Here is a 14,793-nt window from a genome sequence, read left to right as displayed (position 1 = left end):
AACAGGGTCTCACTAAATTACCCAGGCTAGAATTGAACTAGTTGGACTTGCCTCAACCTCTTTGCTAGGATTACAAGTGTGCTGCACCACACCAGCTAACTTTTAAGATTTTAACTTAATCTCTTATTGGCCTTTTGGCTAAGATCAAGGGAAGATTTTAACTTAGATTTGGAAATCAGCACTTGTGAGAACTGTGCACCTATTTTAAAATAATAAAAAGATAAATACACAGCGCCTCTCAAATTGGCTAATGTCAAAGCAAGTGGAAATATGATGGTCTGATAAGCAAAAATATTGTGTGTAAATACTTATAAAAATAATTGTATAATATATGAATAAATATACAATGCACATATTTTTTTCTAAATAGTCAATAAGTATTTTCACTATAAAAGAAAAAAGATTATAAACCTGTGCTATTAGCTAAATATTATTTTTTATATATACCAACCTTGAAATCAAAGATTTCTTTCTTGAGCAAGTTGGGTCAGAAGAGAACTGTGTTAGAATGAATATTTTAAAAATCAAATTCCATTTCAAACTCTTATCTGGAGAATCTTTGCTAAAGAGTTAAAGCACCTTCGTAAAAAAAAATAGAGGTTTAACTGTTTGATAGGTTTAGTTTTTTTTTTTCCATTCTCATATTTCTGAGTTGAGTTACACATGTTTGGTTGAAGTTCTGTTATAGCATAATTACTCCCAGGAAAATCTTCAGATCTTTAAAAATGTTTTGATAAAAGCCACTTCTTATTCTTTTTTGAGGAGGGGTGGTGCCAGGGATCGAACTCAGGACCTTGCACTTATGAGGCAGGCAGCAACACCAAGGAGCTAAGTCCCTGGCCTCCACTTCTTATTATATTTTAATAAGCTTAGAATCATCATAACAGAAATCCTAGAAATAAGGGAGGCATTTTATTAGATGTTGGAGTTTATTAGGTGTTCTAAAATGCATCAAAATCAGCTAAGTTAAGACCACATGATTATATTACGGGTTTTCAATAACAGAAAAGTGAGCAGAAAACTGAGCACAACACTGAATCAAGGAAAATAATTCAGGCAGGCAGGGAGACAAAAAAAAGAGCATACTTTCATATTTGTGGTTGAAAATACTTTTAAGTGGATAATTTATGTTAGTTCTAAAATAAAGTATTAATTAGTAGAAGATTAAAAAGATAAGAACTGAAAGTTTAAAAAAAATTGTGTTAAAAAGGGAAAATGTCAGAAAGGATTTAGTCTATGAAAGACAGGAACGTAAGCAGGGGAGAAGCTGTACCAAATCAAGCAGTAGAGATTAGGATGCAAAGAAACATGTCTTGTACAACAGATGCTCAGCAAACGGTGGAAGTATCTGTCAGCATTTTAGAAGCAAGGCAAAGCTCAAGAAATATTGGAAACAAATTAAAAATAGGCAGTAGACTGGGCAAAAAGAATTGTGATCATGAAGAACAAGTATTAAAGCATGATCTGCCGGGGGGTTCCTGCTCATTGGGTCTTGGCCCTCTCTCTGGAGAGAGGCCAGGACATGCAGTTGGACTCACCTGTACCAGTCTTAGGAAACTCAAGTCAAAAACAGAGGCAGAGTACTGAATTCCATGGGCTATTACCAGTTGATTTATGCACATCATCATTTAGAGATGCTCAGAATCAGAAAGCTGTAGTTACAGTATCAGTTATATATTGAGCCAGAAATTCTGAGTAATTCTGCCTCTTTTTCTGGTTAATATGTCATCTGTACAATACCAGGAAAAAGAAAGAAGCATCAATCAGGGCATATGCAAGCTCCTAAGAAGAGGTTATATGGATTTGAGTTCTCATAAAAGTAAGAACATGCATCATATTAACATGCTCTTCTGCCAGCCTCAATAATTTTAGTGAAGAGAAAATATATTTTTGAATATCCAGAAATTAGGAAAGATTTTCATGAATTCCTGTTAAAACTTAAACTTCTACTTTTATGAGCATACAAAAGTCTCACTTAATCAAACTATGCCACATAGATGAATAATATGTTTATAAACAAGATTGTGTTGACTTTTTAAATTGGATTAAAAGCAATAATTTCTGGAATAATCTGAGACCGTTCTTGCAGTGCTTTGCCACATTTAAAAAGGCTAGTGAAACAACGAATAAATATAAACACTTCTTTCCTGTGCTTTTCATCATGCTGACATTTTTCCGGAGAATCATTGCAACAGTAGTTTGTGCCATTACAGATAAGAGACTTTTGGATTTCCACCAGAAACCTCTATTTTCCAGACTTTATAACTCATCCTAAAATATTCATTCCAAGCAACTGTTTCATATATAATTACCCTGCCCTTCAAAATCCGTATTGACTTAACTAAATAATTTTTGGAATCTTTTTTAGTAATTCTATCTTTTGGATATAATTTTTTATTATTATAATTTATTAAATCATATAGTCTATTATCTAAATTATACTTTCTCACATTAATTCCTTTCCTAAAAGGCAACTCAATTTATCACTTGTTTTCAACTAAAATTTTTGTAGAATTTTCTACTACTAATCGCATGCCTTTTTGTTACAGACTTTGAGGTAGACTTGTATCAAATGCTATAAAGTTATGTCTTAAGCCTTTGAGTATGATAACATCCTAGTACTTCCAAATATTTTTTAGAGATTTACCAATATCTTATATTCAGATGGTTCATGGTGGTCCTTATTAGAAATTTTCAGGATTTAAATTTGGCTTCTACCTAAAGAAAATACCTCACAAATTTAATGATTTTATCACAAGAGGAAACAAATGTGCTGCTTTGTCCTGTGTGGAAGAGAAAAATCATAAAGATTAACAAACAGAGAGTAAAGGATGGAATAAATATGAGAAAATGAAAGCAAAGTTTTTGTGAAGAAGGAGGGATGAAGGGTTGATGGGAGGTAGGAGAATGAGGAAAAGTAAGAATAAAGATGTGAAAAGTAAAGGTACAAATTCCCAATGATGAGTGTCATTATATTGTACACCTGTAATGTACCAATAAAATTAATTTTTAAAAAATCAATCCATTATAATGAAATACCCTCTCCTTCATCTCATCATTTGAACTTTTGTACTTACAGTTTACATAGTTTAAATTAAGTGCTCATCTCATTGAGTTCAGCTACTGGCCTACAATGTTATTTAGCAAGTATCTAAATATTGAAAGTCTCCCTCGTGGTTTGTCCTCAATCTGTGTGCAGGCTCAAACCCTAACCTGAGGTTTATTTCTCTCTTCCAACAGCTATTCTGTGAGGTGGGACATGCTACAGAGGGTCTGGATTGGGAAGACAAAGATGCTCCAGGGACACTAGTTGGAAATGTGGTCCATTCGAGGATCATCAGTCCCCTGCGCCTGTTTGTTAAACAGTCTCCGGTGCCAAAACCTGGGCCTGTGGCGTATGCAGACAACATGGAAAACTTTTGGGATTGGCTGGCCAACATCACGGAGGTTCAGGAGCCACTACTAAGAACTAAACGGCGACCAATAGTAAAAACAGGGAAATTTAAGAAAATGTTTGGATGGGGTGACTTTCATTCCAACATTAAAACTGTCAAACTCAACCTTCTCATCACAGGGAAAATTGTCGACCATGGAAATGGAACCTTCAGTGTTTATTTCCGACATAATTCAACGGGCCTGGGTAATGTTTCAGTGAGCTTGGTACCTCCTTCCAAAGTGGTGGAGTTTGAAGTTTCTCCCCAGTCTACCTTGGAGACCAAGGAATCCAAATCTTTCAATTGTCGCATTGAGTATGAAAAAACAGATCGGGCGAAGAAGACTGCCCTGTGCAACTTTGATCCTTCTAAGATCTGCTACCAGGAGCAGACTCAGAGTCATGTGTCTTGGCTGTGCTCCAAGCCCTTCAAGGTCATTTGCATTTATATTGCCTTTTACAGTGTTGATTATAAACTTGTGCAGAAGGTCTGTCCTGACTACAATTACCATAGTGAGACTCCATACTTATCTTCTGGGTGAATCCTGTTCCACAGTGACAGAAATGGAGGACATTTGTATATTTAATTAGAATGACCAACAAACAAGTCCAGCTTTTCATAGTAAAGGATCCCTTTTGTTTCTGGCAATGAACCATAGTTCCCTATGAGGTTTTCAAATTAAAAGAAAAAGAAACATATTAAAATGGGAAACATATTTGTTCAATCATCAAGTACCTTTATCTAAAGTCAAACTGTTTTGAAGCCATCAACTCCATGTAAGATGGTTAAATTCTAGAAATATTATTGGTTAAAAGAAACATCAATGGTAGCCACATGTAATAAGAAGGAATCAAATTATGCATGTAATAAACATTGCTCTTGAACTAAGCCTGCCTTTGAGATATGTTTTGAAAGGGTACTTCAAAATAGCAGATTCGGTAAAGTAGCTGAAAAGATTGTATTTGATAGATGTTAGTGTTTCCAACATGAATCTGTTTTTACTGCTATGTCTTTCCCCATATCTGTGCCAATATTGATATGAGAGGTGAAAGGGTAAAATTTGTTTCAAAATTCATGTATGAAGTTTCAGTGGAATCAAATACATCTGAGCTAGAGTTGAATGGGATGTGATGCAAACACTTAGCCCTGTGTTGGTCACCACCCAGTGATTCTGGCGCACTGAGAAAGCACATCTGGGTATGTCGGTTAGACAACAGTAAAGATCATAATGTTTTTAGAGTCTTTTACCAAATGCAGCGCTGTAAGATTATCAAAATGACATGAGTTTGTATTCACCCCAGAGCTTAGGAACTCATTCTATTCATTTGATAGTGTGATCATGATACATAGGTAGAGTAACTCTGAAATTGAGAGAAAGTGGTTGTTTCCTAAGCTAGAATGTAGGGGGGAATTTGGAAGTAGAGGAGAAAAATTCTAGGATTTTGGATTCATAAATCTTACCTCCTGGATTATGTTTTCCTTTCATTTAGTTAATAATGACAATGAGGGATCACATTCTAAGTGGGATTAACACTTGTTATATTTTAACATTTTTAATTATCTAGTGCTGATAACCAAGATTCCTGGCTCACTAGGCTTTTGAAATTACTTCCAAATTAATATCACTTTAAAACAGTCCTTCTTGTCTTCTCTGTATGGTAGCGCTGAATGCACTGAATTAGCATGGAAAAGGGGTCTGTCTGGTCAGAAAAAAGTTTTCTAGAACTCAGGTGTCATGGAGTGGTTACTGTTTTTACAGTGGTGTTCACTTCTTTCCCCTTTCTTATCTGTAAAATATCACTAAGGTAAAGCATTTAATTGAAACATAAAGGAAGACAATTCTTAACTAACAAAAATGTTCTTACACCCTGTTCAGAAAGTCAGCAGCTCTGTTTTCTATTCTACATCTCCATTTCTTCTCTTTTTTGTGATATCCTCAGAGTGTTCAATTTTGTCTTTTGTAAAAATTGTACTAGACTTAGTGTGTGGTAGTGCAAGCTTGATGTTTCAGCTCTTACTTCATCAGGTGCTTTTGTAAGTTTGTGATTGGTGAGTAATATTTTGAGACATCTTATTTTCATCCAGAAATAAGAGTATTATTTACTGTAAAATATGTGGGACCCATACATGTATATATACTTAGATTTTTCTGTGTACAGAAAAATTATGTGTACACATTTCTATGTAAATAAAAAGAATTTGCTAGATCTGTCCCTTGATTTCAGAGTGGTTATTTTTAAAAGTTGCTTTGTTCTAGATTATTTTCCTCACAAGGATTTATTCTCTGTGTGTATACTATGAATTGATCATTTATAGTTTCCTTACTTACATATTAAATAGGACAGCTTGACTATGGAAATGATTAGGTGGAGTAAAAGAGAAACTCACAGAAAGCATATTTTACATAGTCTGATATCTGGTAAGAACTTTGTAGATGTGAGATGCTATTACTATTTTCATTATTCTTCTTATTAATTGTTACTATAGCATGAAATAATATTTGAAATTATATGGTGTTCAAAAGTTAAGAGATATAAACATTGTTCTATACAAAAGAAAAATACCTATAAATTGATTTATGCAATCTAGCTTTTAGCAGGGTTTATGGTGATTTTTTTTCTTTTTAAGTTTTTCACAGGCATATTTTAAATTGGAGTAGAACATATGTCACATATATTTCTAAGTCATAATTTAGTTTCAAAGTGTATATAATTGTCAGTGATGGTACTTGGCACAATATAAATCAGATCACATTTAAAATGTAAATGCACTCATTTCTAAAAAACCATCTTTGCCTTTTAGCACTGCAGATGAGGAAAAAGACATTCATGAAAGGTAATTTTCCACCCAATCAGAAATTGTTCAAAAATAAATAGAATTTAAAAAAATTTTAAATTCATCAATAAAAATTTAGTAGCTGAAGAGAAAGAAGTGGGCTTGTCCAATATTAATGTAGAGAACAGTAATATTTCAAGTAGTATACACTACACTGTTGTGTTGATCCCACTTATCTGAAAGACAGTCATACCTAAGTCACATGAGAGTATAGCATGTATCTGTTTGTCAGTGGAAAACCTAGCTGACATACATTTCATCTGACTGCTAGTCTCAGGTCCTCTATTGCAAAAGAACGGGAAAATGAAGCAGTATTCAAGATGACAGAAATATTTGCCATGAGTTCATACTAAGATATGACCCAGAAACCAAAAATGAACATAAAAATGAATTGAAATGTTCTCCCTCTAAAATCTTCAAGATTGCAATTTCCCTATGAACACAATGTCTTTGAGAAATACATATATTATAGGAAAAAAAGGCATGGCACAACCATTTTATCCAAATATAAGAGTCCTAGAATACATTAGAAATATGGCTGGTTAAGCATAATAGCAGTTGAATGTTACATTTGCCAGAATTTTCAGGTGGTTATAGCACCTCAGAATATATTTTCATCAAAACTGGTAAATTATATGGAATACTCCAATTCCCCAAAGGTTTTATTTTATCTAATAAAGAATATTAAATTAATTATCTAGTTTATAGTATAGAGTAAATGAAGTAAGACTATAGTTCACCCAAGTTAATTAGAACTTTCCATGAATGTAAATTTAATATGACCAATTGTAAAAGACAAATCCCAGGAAAAAAGCCTCCAATTAGAGATTTTTTTTCCTTCATAAATCCTATAGAAGATATTCAAGGGTTTCACCCTGATTTCCTACTACATATCGAGGTCTGGAACTCGGGGACTATCCCATTCTTTTTCATTTTAGCCATCCTTTCTCTTAATTCAAATTAGGTCCCCATAAGTAGTATGTAATCTATGTCAATAGAAGAATGAGTTAACAGTTTTGTGTCCCCCCATAGTACCTGGCAAATTGTCCAGTTTGTAATCAAGCGTAAAGATACTCCAGAGAAATAGAACCAATAGGATATGGAGAGATAGGTGAGATTTATTATGGAAATTGCCTTACTATTATTAAGGATGACAAGACCCATGATATGCCCCTTACAAATTAAAGAATCAGAAGAAGAGGTGGTGTAATTCAGTCCAAGCTCAAAGACCTAAGAATTAGAAATTTTGCAATCCAAGGGCAGGAGAAGATGCATATCCCAGCTCAAAAGAGAGAGCAGTTTGGCTGTTCTCCACCTTTATATTCTATCCACCACCTAAATGGATTGAATAATACCCATCCAAAGAGGTGGAGTTTTACTGGGTCTACTAATTTCAGTGCTTATCTCTTCCTGAAACATCCCCAAAATGTTTTACTAGCTGAGTACATCTTGAGCCCAACAATTTGACAGGTAAAATTAACCACCACATGTACTTGATCAATATCTGTTATTTAATTTTTATCAATCTCTAGTGGAATACAATGATTTATTGGAGATCTATTCCACTCATATGAGGTATAAGTCACATTATTTCCAGTATGAACACAATACCCATTGAATATTAGCTTCCATAACCACAGAATCCCGAAAGCTAAAAACAAATGTAAAATTTATCTAGAATAAGACTTGTTTATCAGCTAAAGAATTGAAACCTGATGAGGTTAATAGCCTGGTTATTCTTATTGGGTTAAAACCATTCTTCTTCCTCTTCCTCTTCCTCTTCCTCTTCCTCTTCCTCTTCCTCTTCATCATCTTCTTCTTCCTCTTCTTCTTCTTCTTCTTCTTCTTCTTCTGCTTCTGCTTCTGCTTCTGCTTCTGCTTCTGCTTCTGCTTCTGCTTCTTCTGCTTCTGCTTCTTCTTCTTCTTCGTCTTCTTTGCCTTCTTCTCCTCCTCCTCCTCCTCCTCCATGCTTCTGCTTCTGCTTCTTCTGCTTCTGCTTCTTCTTTGCCTTCTTCTCCTCCTCCTCCTCCTCCTCCCCACCTCCCCCATCCTCCCCCGCTTCTCCTTCTCCTTCTTCTTCATTCCTTGACATCAATGATGTTTTGCATCTGTGATAGACACTTCCAGCTGTTCACCATAACATGTTCTACTTCTCTCTGTGTTAAGGAAAATGTGGCTGGCTAACTAAACTGCACCCCGCTGCTGTTTACCTAGTGAGGTGTGGCCTCCCTTCTGAGCAGCACTTAATGGAGTTGTGAGAGGAATGGATGTGGACAATTCCAGGTGTGGACCCAGGCTCTTCTGCATTCCTTTCCATCTTTTGCTTGAGTGGATGCTCTGTGGGAAATGTGGAATCAGGCAGCGTAACTACAGGTCTGAGTGTTTTTATGATCATGGAAGAGAGTTACTCAGTCATCACAAAACCTACCTGGATTGCTATATGAGATGAACAGATACAGTGCTCTTTAAATTACTGAAGTTTTCGAGTGAATTTTTTACTGCTGTTTCTCATGATATGACTAAAACAAACATTTCATAAAATCTCTGTGTATCCTAGCTTACTCCAATTTTTGTCATTTTAATTGTTCATTTCAGTTTATATAAGGGAAGCATTGCAGTAAAAATTTCATATGCAAATTTAGCTTGCCATATTGTGTGTCTATCTTCATGTGTTCCATCATCTGGAAAGAAAAGGTAGGTTCACCAAAGTCTAAGATCATGTTTTATACTTATTTGAGTACCCCTCTACTCCCAGATAAAGCTCTTGCTCTATGTATATGGCACTGAAAGATAACACAGGAAGATATTTACTTAAAAACATTTTATTTCACAAATAATCCATATAAAATAGAGGTGGAGAATTCTTAAAAGATAAGAAAACAAAAACTTAAGAATTAGGTTAATTCTATGTGATCTATTAAGGTGATTAAAAAAGTAAAAATCTTATGTCTCATTTTTATGTTGATAATGCATTTACAAGGGTTCATAATTTGATGTGTATAATTATTATGGGTCAAAAACTCTTTTTCAAAAAGGCACCGACATAGTTTATGGCTGAAGTCCTCTCTCCAAATTCTTTTCTATACTTAGCCTATTTCCTTCTGCAGAGGGAAACTATAATATAACTTTCTTGTGTATCCTGGAAGACATTAATAAATAATTCTGTTTTAAAGTATTTTTAAGGATTAATAATGTTTTTCAGTTTTATAGGATCCTCTATTTCATGTAAATACTTGTTAGTGCAAGCACTGTGATGATGCATTCTTTTTTATTTTTCCCTTTTTCACCTTAACAGTTTATGAAAATAAAATTTTAATTAAAAATTACTACTCAGTTTTATCACTGGTTAATGGTATAAATGTACTTGATTTTATATCTTGTATCCATGTATCTGTGTAGTTTTGAAAAGTTACAAGCCATCACTAACATTAATGTAACAAATAAATCATACATCTGACATACAAAACTCAAATGGCAAGATGCTAGGAACATTTCCTGAGCAAACAATTTAGGAAACAGTGCATGGCTCAAGTCATGAATGGAACACACCAGAATTATGTATGTAATGCGATGCCCTCTATCTTCTGTCTTGTCATCTACCCTATGATGAATAGAGATAGAGTTTCAGTAGAATTATTGTAGTCTCTGAAGCATAAAATAATTTTGCAGAATTTGGTTGAAAACAGAAATTGCAAATGCTACTTAAGAGGATTAAGTTTAAATCCCAGTCAGCAGAATCTTGGAAGCCAATTCATTCTCTGAGGCCCTGTGGCATCCACTGTGGCAAATAAAAACCACTTTGTGAAAGAACCATGCAAATCATAGCATTTCATAAGTTAAAGGGCCTTTATAGGAAAAAAGAAGCTAATCTTCACTTATTCCTACTTTGTTCCGCCAACATCCTAGATACTTTACAAATAAGCACATCCCTTGGATTTAGTCCAATATGGGTTTATATCTTGAATCTGCCATTTAATAACATTGTTATCTTAAGCCATTTATTCAACTTCGCTGAGTCTCAGTTCTCCCATCTTCAAAACTGAGTTACACTACTTGCCTCATAGTGTTGAAATAAAAGTAAATATCACATAGGTTATGACCAGTAAGGGAAGACAATAGTTTAAACTACAATATTTCTTTTTTTAATTTTTGTTACTAAAACTTTTACACAATATAAACATACCAAGAATAGTATGAATAATTAGACCTCCTTGCTTTGGTTCAAAATCTCTCCCTCCAAAATTATCTGGTAAATCTCAGTGAAAAATATCTTTATGTTCAAAATCATACATGCAGGTGGATAGGTAGTTGAATTTCTCAGAATAACTACTTAAGATTTTTTTTGTGGCTGTGTTCAGAAAAAATTGAAAATTTAGATCTTACATCTTGCAAAGAGAAAATAAAAGACTTAAAAAGCAAGGAACTTCATTATGTAAAACTCAGATATACTTGAAGTAAAAAAGTCATTGCACCAAATAAAAAATGTTTTCAAAAGTAATTTTACTTAGTTACTAAATACTGATTAACAAAATATTGATCACTAAAGGAAAAGTCATGGTAAAAATGAGGTCTAATGCAGTAGGCACATAGGAGATAGTCTTAAATAACTGATATCTTTACATCAATAGATCTCTGCAGCTCCTCTGCGTAGCGTGAACTTGCCCATTGATTTCTATCTACACAGCCAAGGATAAGCATCAGATCTACACAAAACGTCTTAGAAGCCTTTTCTGAGAATAAAGTCAAGACTAATGGTTAATTTGGGGGCATTACACTTAGGGGTTGTTGACCATGATGCTTTCCTTCATGCAGATAAGAGAAACAAGAAAAGTTGTCCTGTCAAATTAAGAAGAAAAAAGTGAAGAAATCACTAGAAAAGGAGCAGAAGTGAGAAGGAAAGTCAGGAAAGTTCTCAGTTTCTCATTCTGCTACATTCCAACTGGCTGGATGCAATCCTAGATTGGGGTGCAGTGAGACACCTCCATATGTCATTGTAATAAACTCTCTTCAAATGTTGTTTACCTGTAGATAATTGTATCAGAGTTCTAGAAGGAAATAAAAGTCACTCAAATCATCCGATATTCCTGATGGGAGTCTATGCCCCCACCAAGTTTGACTGTAGGTTTGATCCTGTTACATTCTCTGGCCAGGTGGATGAGAGCAAATGTGACATTTGCTTGATCTAAAGACAGTCACATGCAGTTGTGGAGTTTGGGTTGGGCTCTGACTTGTGTTTCTATCCTGTACCATGAGACTATCACATCCATTCAGATTGTCATCCAGAATGGAAAGACTGTTGGAAGCTAAGCCAGAGCCAGCCCACAGTTCTCAAATTTCATGAGAAAAATACACATCTGTTGTTTTTTCAACTACACCACTAGCCAAAGCGGCAGTGAAGGAATGACAAGTAGAAAAAAAAAACAAATGCTAAATAGCCAACCTCCACCTAAATGGTCAAATTGGTTTACATTACATGAAACCAACCAGGAGTCCTCAAATGAAAGGGAATTTTGACTTATACAAAGAATGAGTGAGAAGCATAATGATTTGAGAAAAATTTCTCAATTAAAAATATACCACAGTGACCATATATTTCTAGTGGGCAGCTTCTTTTTTTATCATTGAGTTTATTGGTACTTTTTAGGTATATAGTACAGTTACATTCACCATTGGGACCTTGTACCTTTACAGGACAGGTCTTGGTTCTCATTTTTTCCCCTTGTCCCTGACCTCCCATCTCCCTTCCCTATTTACAAAAACTTTGTTTCCATATTTTCATTTTATCATATTTTTTTCTTCTACCTTACTTCCTTTCCCCTACCCTTCCCACTTTTAGCCCTTTTCTTCCTGTTTCACATTGTCAGTTATACCTTTAGGATCTTTACACTTTTAGTTTTTCACACCAAAGAAACTATTTGGTATTTACACATGTGTGTCTTATTTATTTCTTTAAGAGTATGGCCTCAATATGCATCCATTTTCCTAGGAATGACTAGTTTTTCATTCTTTATTGCTAAGTAGTACTCCATTTTATAGAAAAACCACGTTCTTTATCTGGTCTCCAACTGATGTGCAACTGAGCTGTTTCCAAGTTTTATATATTAAAAACTGTGCCTCTGTAAACGTAGGTCAAATGGAACCTCTAATACTAGTTCTTTGAGGTATCTCCATATTGATTTCCACAGTGGTTGCACCAGTCTGCACTCCCACCATTAATGAAGAAGAGTTCCTTTCTCCCCACAACCCTGCCAACATTTGTTATTGGTTGATTTCTTGATAGCGGCCATTTTTGGGATAGCATCCTTTCTGGGATGAGGTGGAATCTCAGTGTTGTTTTCATCTGCATCTCTCAAATGACCAGTGATGTGGAACATTTTTTCATATATTTATTTGCTGCTTTTACTTCTTCATCTGAGAAATGTCTGTTCATTTCCGATGCCCATTTTTGAATCAGGTCTTTATATTTTGGAGCCTGATTTTTTGGAGTTCTTTATATATTCTAGATAGATGAAAGAAATATTTTGGAGAAAAGAAATCACATTTTACTAAAGAGACTCCATGATCCTTTGCATTCTCCCACATACTTGATATGTTACAGAGTACTTAATGATGTGATGATGATGATGATAGATTTGCTTCTCTTTCAGCATGGATTTGGGTAGTTACAATCCACATTCACTAATTATATAAAGTAAGGGGAGAAAACTTTGTATTACAGTTGCCAAAGATTTTAGGTAGAGAAAATCAGAGAGTGCTATTTTGCAAAAGGCAAACCTGAATTGTTGGATTCTACAAGTGATTTATTCTGCTACATCGTAAGAAAACAAATGCCTCTTCCAACTGACTGAGACTCTTTTCATTTGTCAACTATTGATCCCCTCCCACAGCCTCTCTTCTGAGCTCCATGATTCTTCTGGAGGTTACACCAGTGGAGCCCAGGCCCATTTATTTCTTCCTACTTTATGCTGTAGTATCACCATCAATAAACATCAATAAACATCAAAGCAGCCAGACACTCATCTTCAGTTAGCAAAGTTGCAGACTCTAGCTGGGTGAAGCTTTCAGAAGTTGTCTAGGTATTTTCTGTCAGGATCCCATGATATCAATTAAATATTGAAAGCATCTATGGAATGGGTACTTTTAAAAATCATTTCCTTTAAATTTGATGTGTCGCTAGACCAGCAGTGCCCCTTTGTTTACCGTGAAAGACAGAAAGCAGGAAGGAAAGTTTGAATAGTCATCAGCCTGTTGTATATTAAATAGGAGGCATGTAAGTTTTAAAAGGGAAAATTAAATGACTAGACCAAGTTAAAGGTTAGAAAAATTGGCATAATTCCCAAAAGACTCATTAACAATTTACTTCTAAGGCTGGGGATTTAGCTCAGTGTTGCCGCCATGTGCCTTGCAAGTACAAGGTCTCAAATTCAATCCCCAGTACCAAGGAAAAAAAAAAAACAATTTATTTCTAGGATTCACACTGAGAGCTCTTTACTGTTAGTTTCTTAAATCCTTCTGAAAAACATTTTGCTCCCTAAAGATTTGCACTGAATTGTTTCTGTTTCATGAACAACTACTGCTGATTTCTGAGCTACTTCTCATAGAAAGAAATTCATTTCCTTTTTAAATTTTCCCCATTAAATAAACGTGGTTCCAAACACTCCAGCCATCTACATTACACAAATACTTAAAGAACCCTAGCACTATTCTATTTTTTAGCTCTCAGAGACCAAAGGAAACCATCTTGCCTGTGTAAATAATTGTCAGCTTCTTTAGGTTAATAAGCAATTTTGTTGTTGGAGGATGTCATCATTAGAAGTGTATTAAATTTCTCCATAGACTGAAAACTATGCACCTTTCTTTTTCTTAAAGTTCCCTCTTAGCTTCTTTACTACTCTTATGAAATATTAATAGCAGATTTTCTGCTTCCAGTGGTTCTTTAGCAATACTATTAAAAGTAATAGTGGATCCATCAATTTTGCAATATATATTTATGCTCCACCTTGTTCAAGAAAATATTCAAGGTGTTTTACAACAATTTGTAACCTCTGTACATTACTCATTAAGAGCTAGTTACTCAGTTATGAGCAAGTCCAGTATGACAATTGATTAGCAATGTCTTCCACGACTGTAAGAGTGGAAAACAGTGTATATGCTATTCCAGTTGGTTAATGTAGAAAAATGATGTTGTTTTAAGAAAAATATAAGTGCATAATCATAACTGGAAATGGTCTTCCCAAATATGATTATAAAGCAGAAACTATTAAAAATGAAGAGACTCATAAAATTGATAATTGAATTTTTAAAATATCAAAGCAGAACACAAGAAAAGATTTTTTTTAAATGAAGTACTAGAAATTATTAGGCAATACTCATTAAATAAAGTATTTTTACTCCTTAAGTCTAAAGACCTCTATTAAAAAGTCAATAGCTAAAAAAAGTCTCCATTAAATATGGGCAAATAACATTATATCAGCTGCACATAATAGCAAAGCCAACTTAGAATGACTTCAGCAAATGAGTTTTA

The 14,793-nt window shown here is 34.4% G+C and overlaps 1 protein-coding gene across 1 annotated transcript; it reads left to right on the top strand.

Moving 5' to 3' along the window:
• Positions 1-1,308: 1,308 nt before the first annotated feature.
• On the top strand, positions 1,309-5,552 carry Nxph2 (neurexophilin 2). The gene is made up of 2 exons (XM_010606218.2): positions 1,309-1,449; positions 3,241-5,552. Exons 1-2 carry the CDS (start codon positions 1,309-1,311, stop codon positions 3,973-3,975), a joined length of 876 nt encoding a protein of 291 aa, XP_010604520.1. The 3' UTR covers positions 3,976-5,552.
• Positions 5,553-14,793: the final 9,241 nt, after the last annotated feature.

Source organism: Fukomys damarensis, unplaced genomic scaffold (assembly GCF_012274545.1).
Source record: "Fukomys damarensis isolate Sample0158 unplaced genomic scaffold, DMR_v1.0_HiC HiC_scaffold_29, whole genome shotgun sequence".
NCBI lineage: Eukaryota > Metazoa > Chordata > Mammalia > Rodentia > Bathyergidae > Fukomys > Fukomys damarensis.
The sequence above is the reverse complement of the archived record's forward strand: the minus strand, read 5'-3'. Positions and strand labels throughout refer to the sequence as shown.

Excerpts from the sequence above, each read along its gene's own strand:
- Nxph2 (XM_010606218.2), top strand. The coding sequence starts at position 1,309 with ATGTCTTGTACAACAGATGCTCAGCAAACGGTGGAAGTATCTGTCAGC. Across the intron at positions 1,450-3,240 it reads ATTGTGATCATGAAGAACAA|CTATTCTGTGAGGTGGGACA; the intron begins GTATTAAAGCAT and ends CTCTTCCAACAG.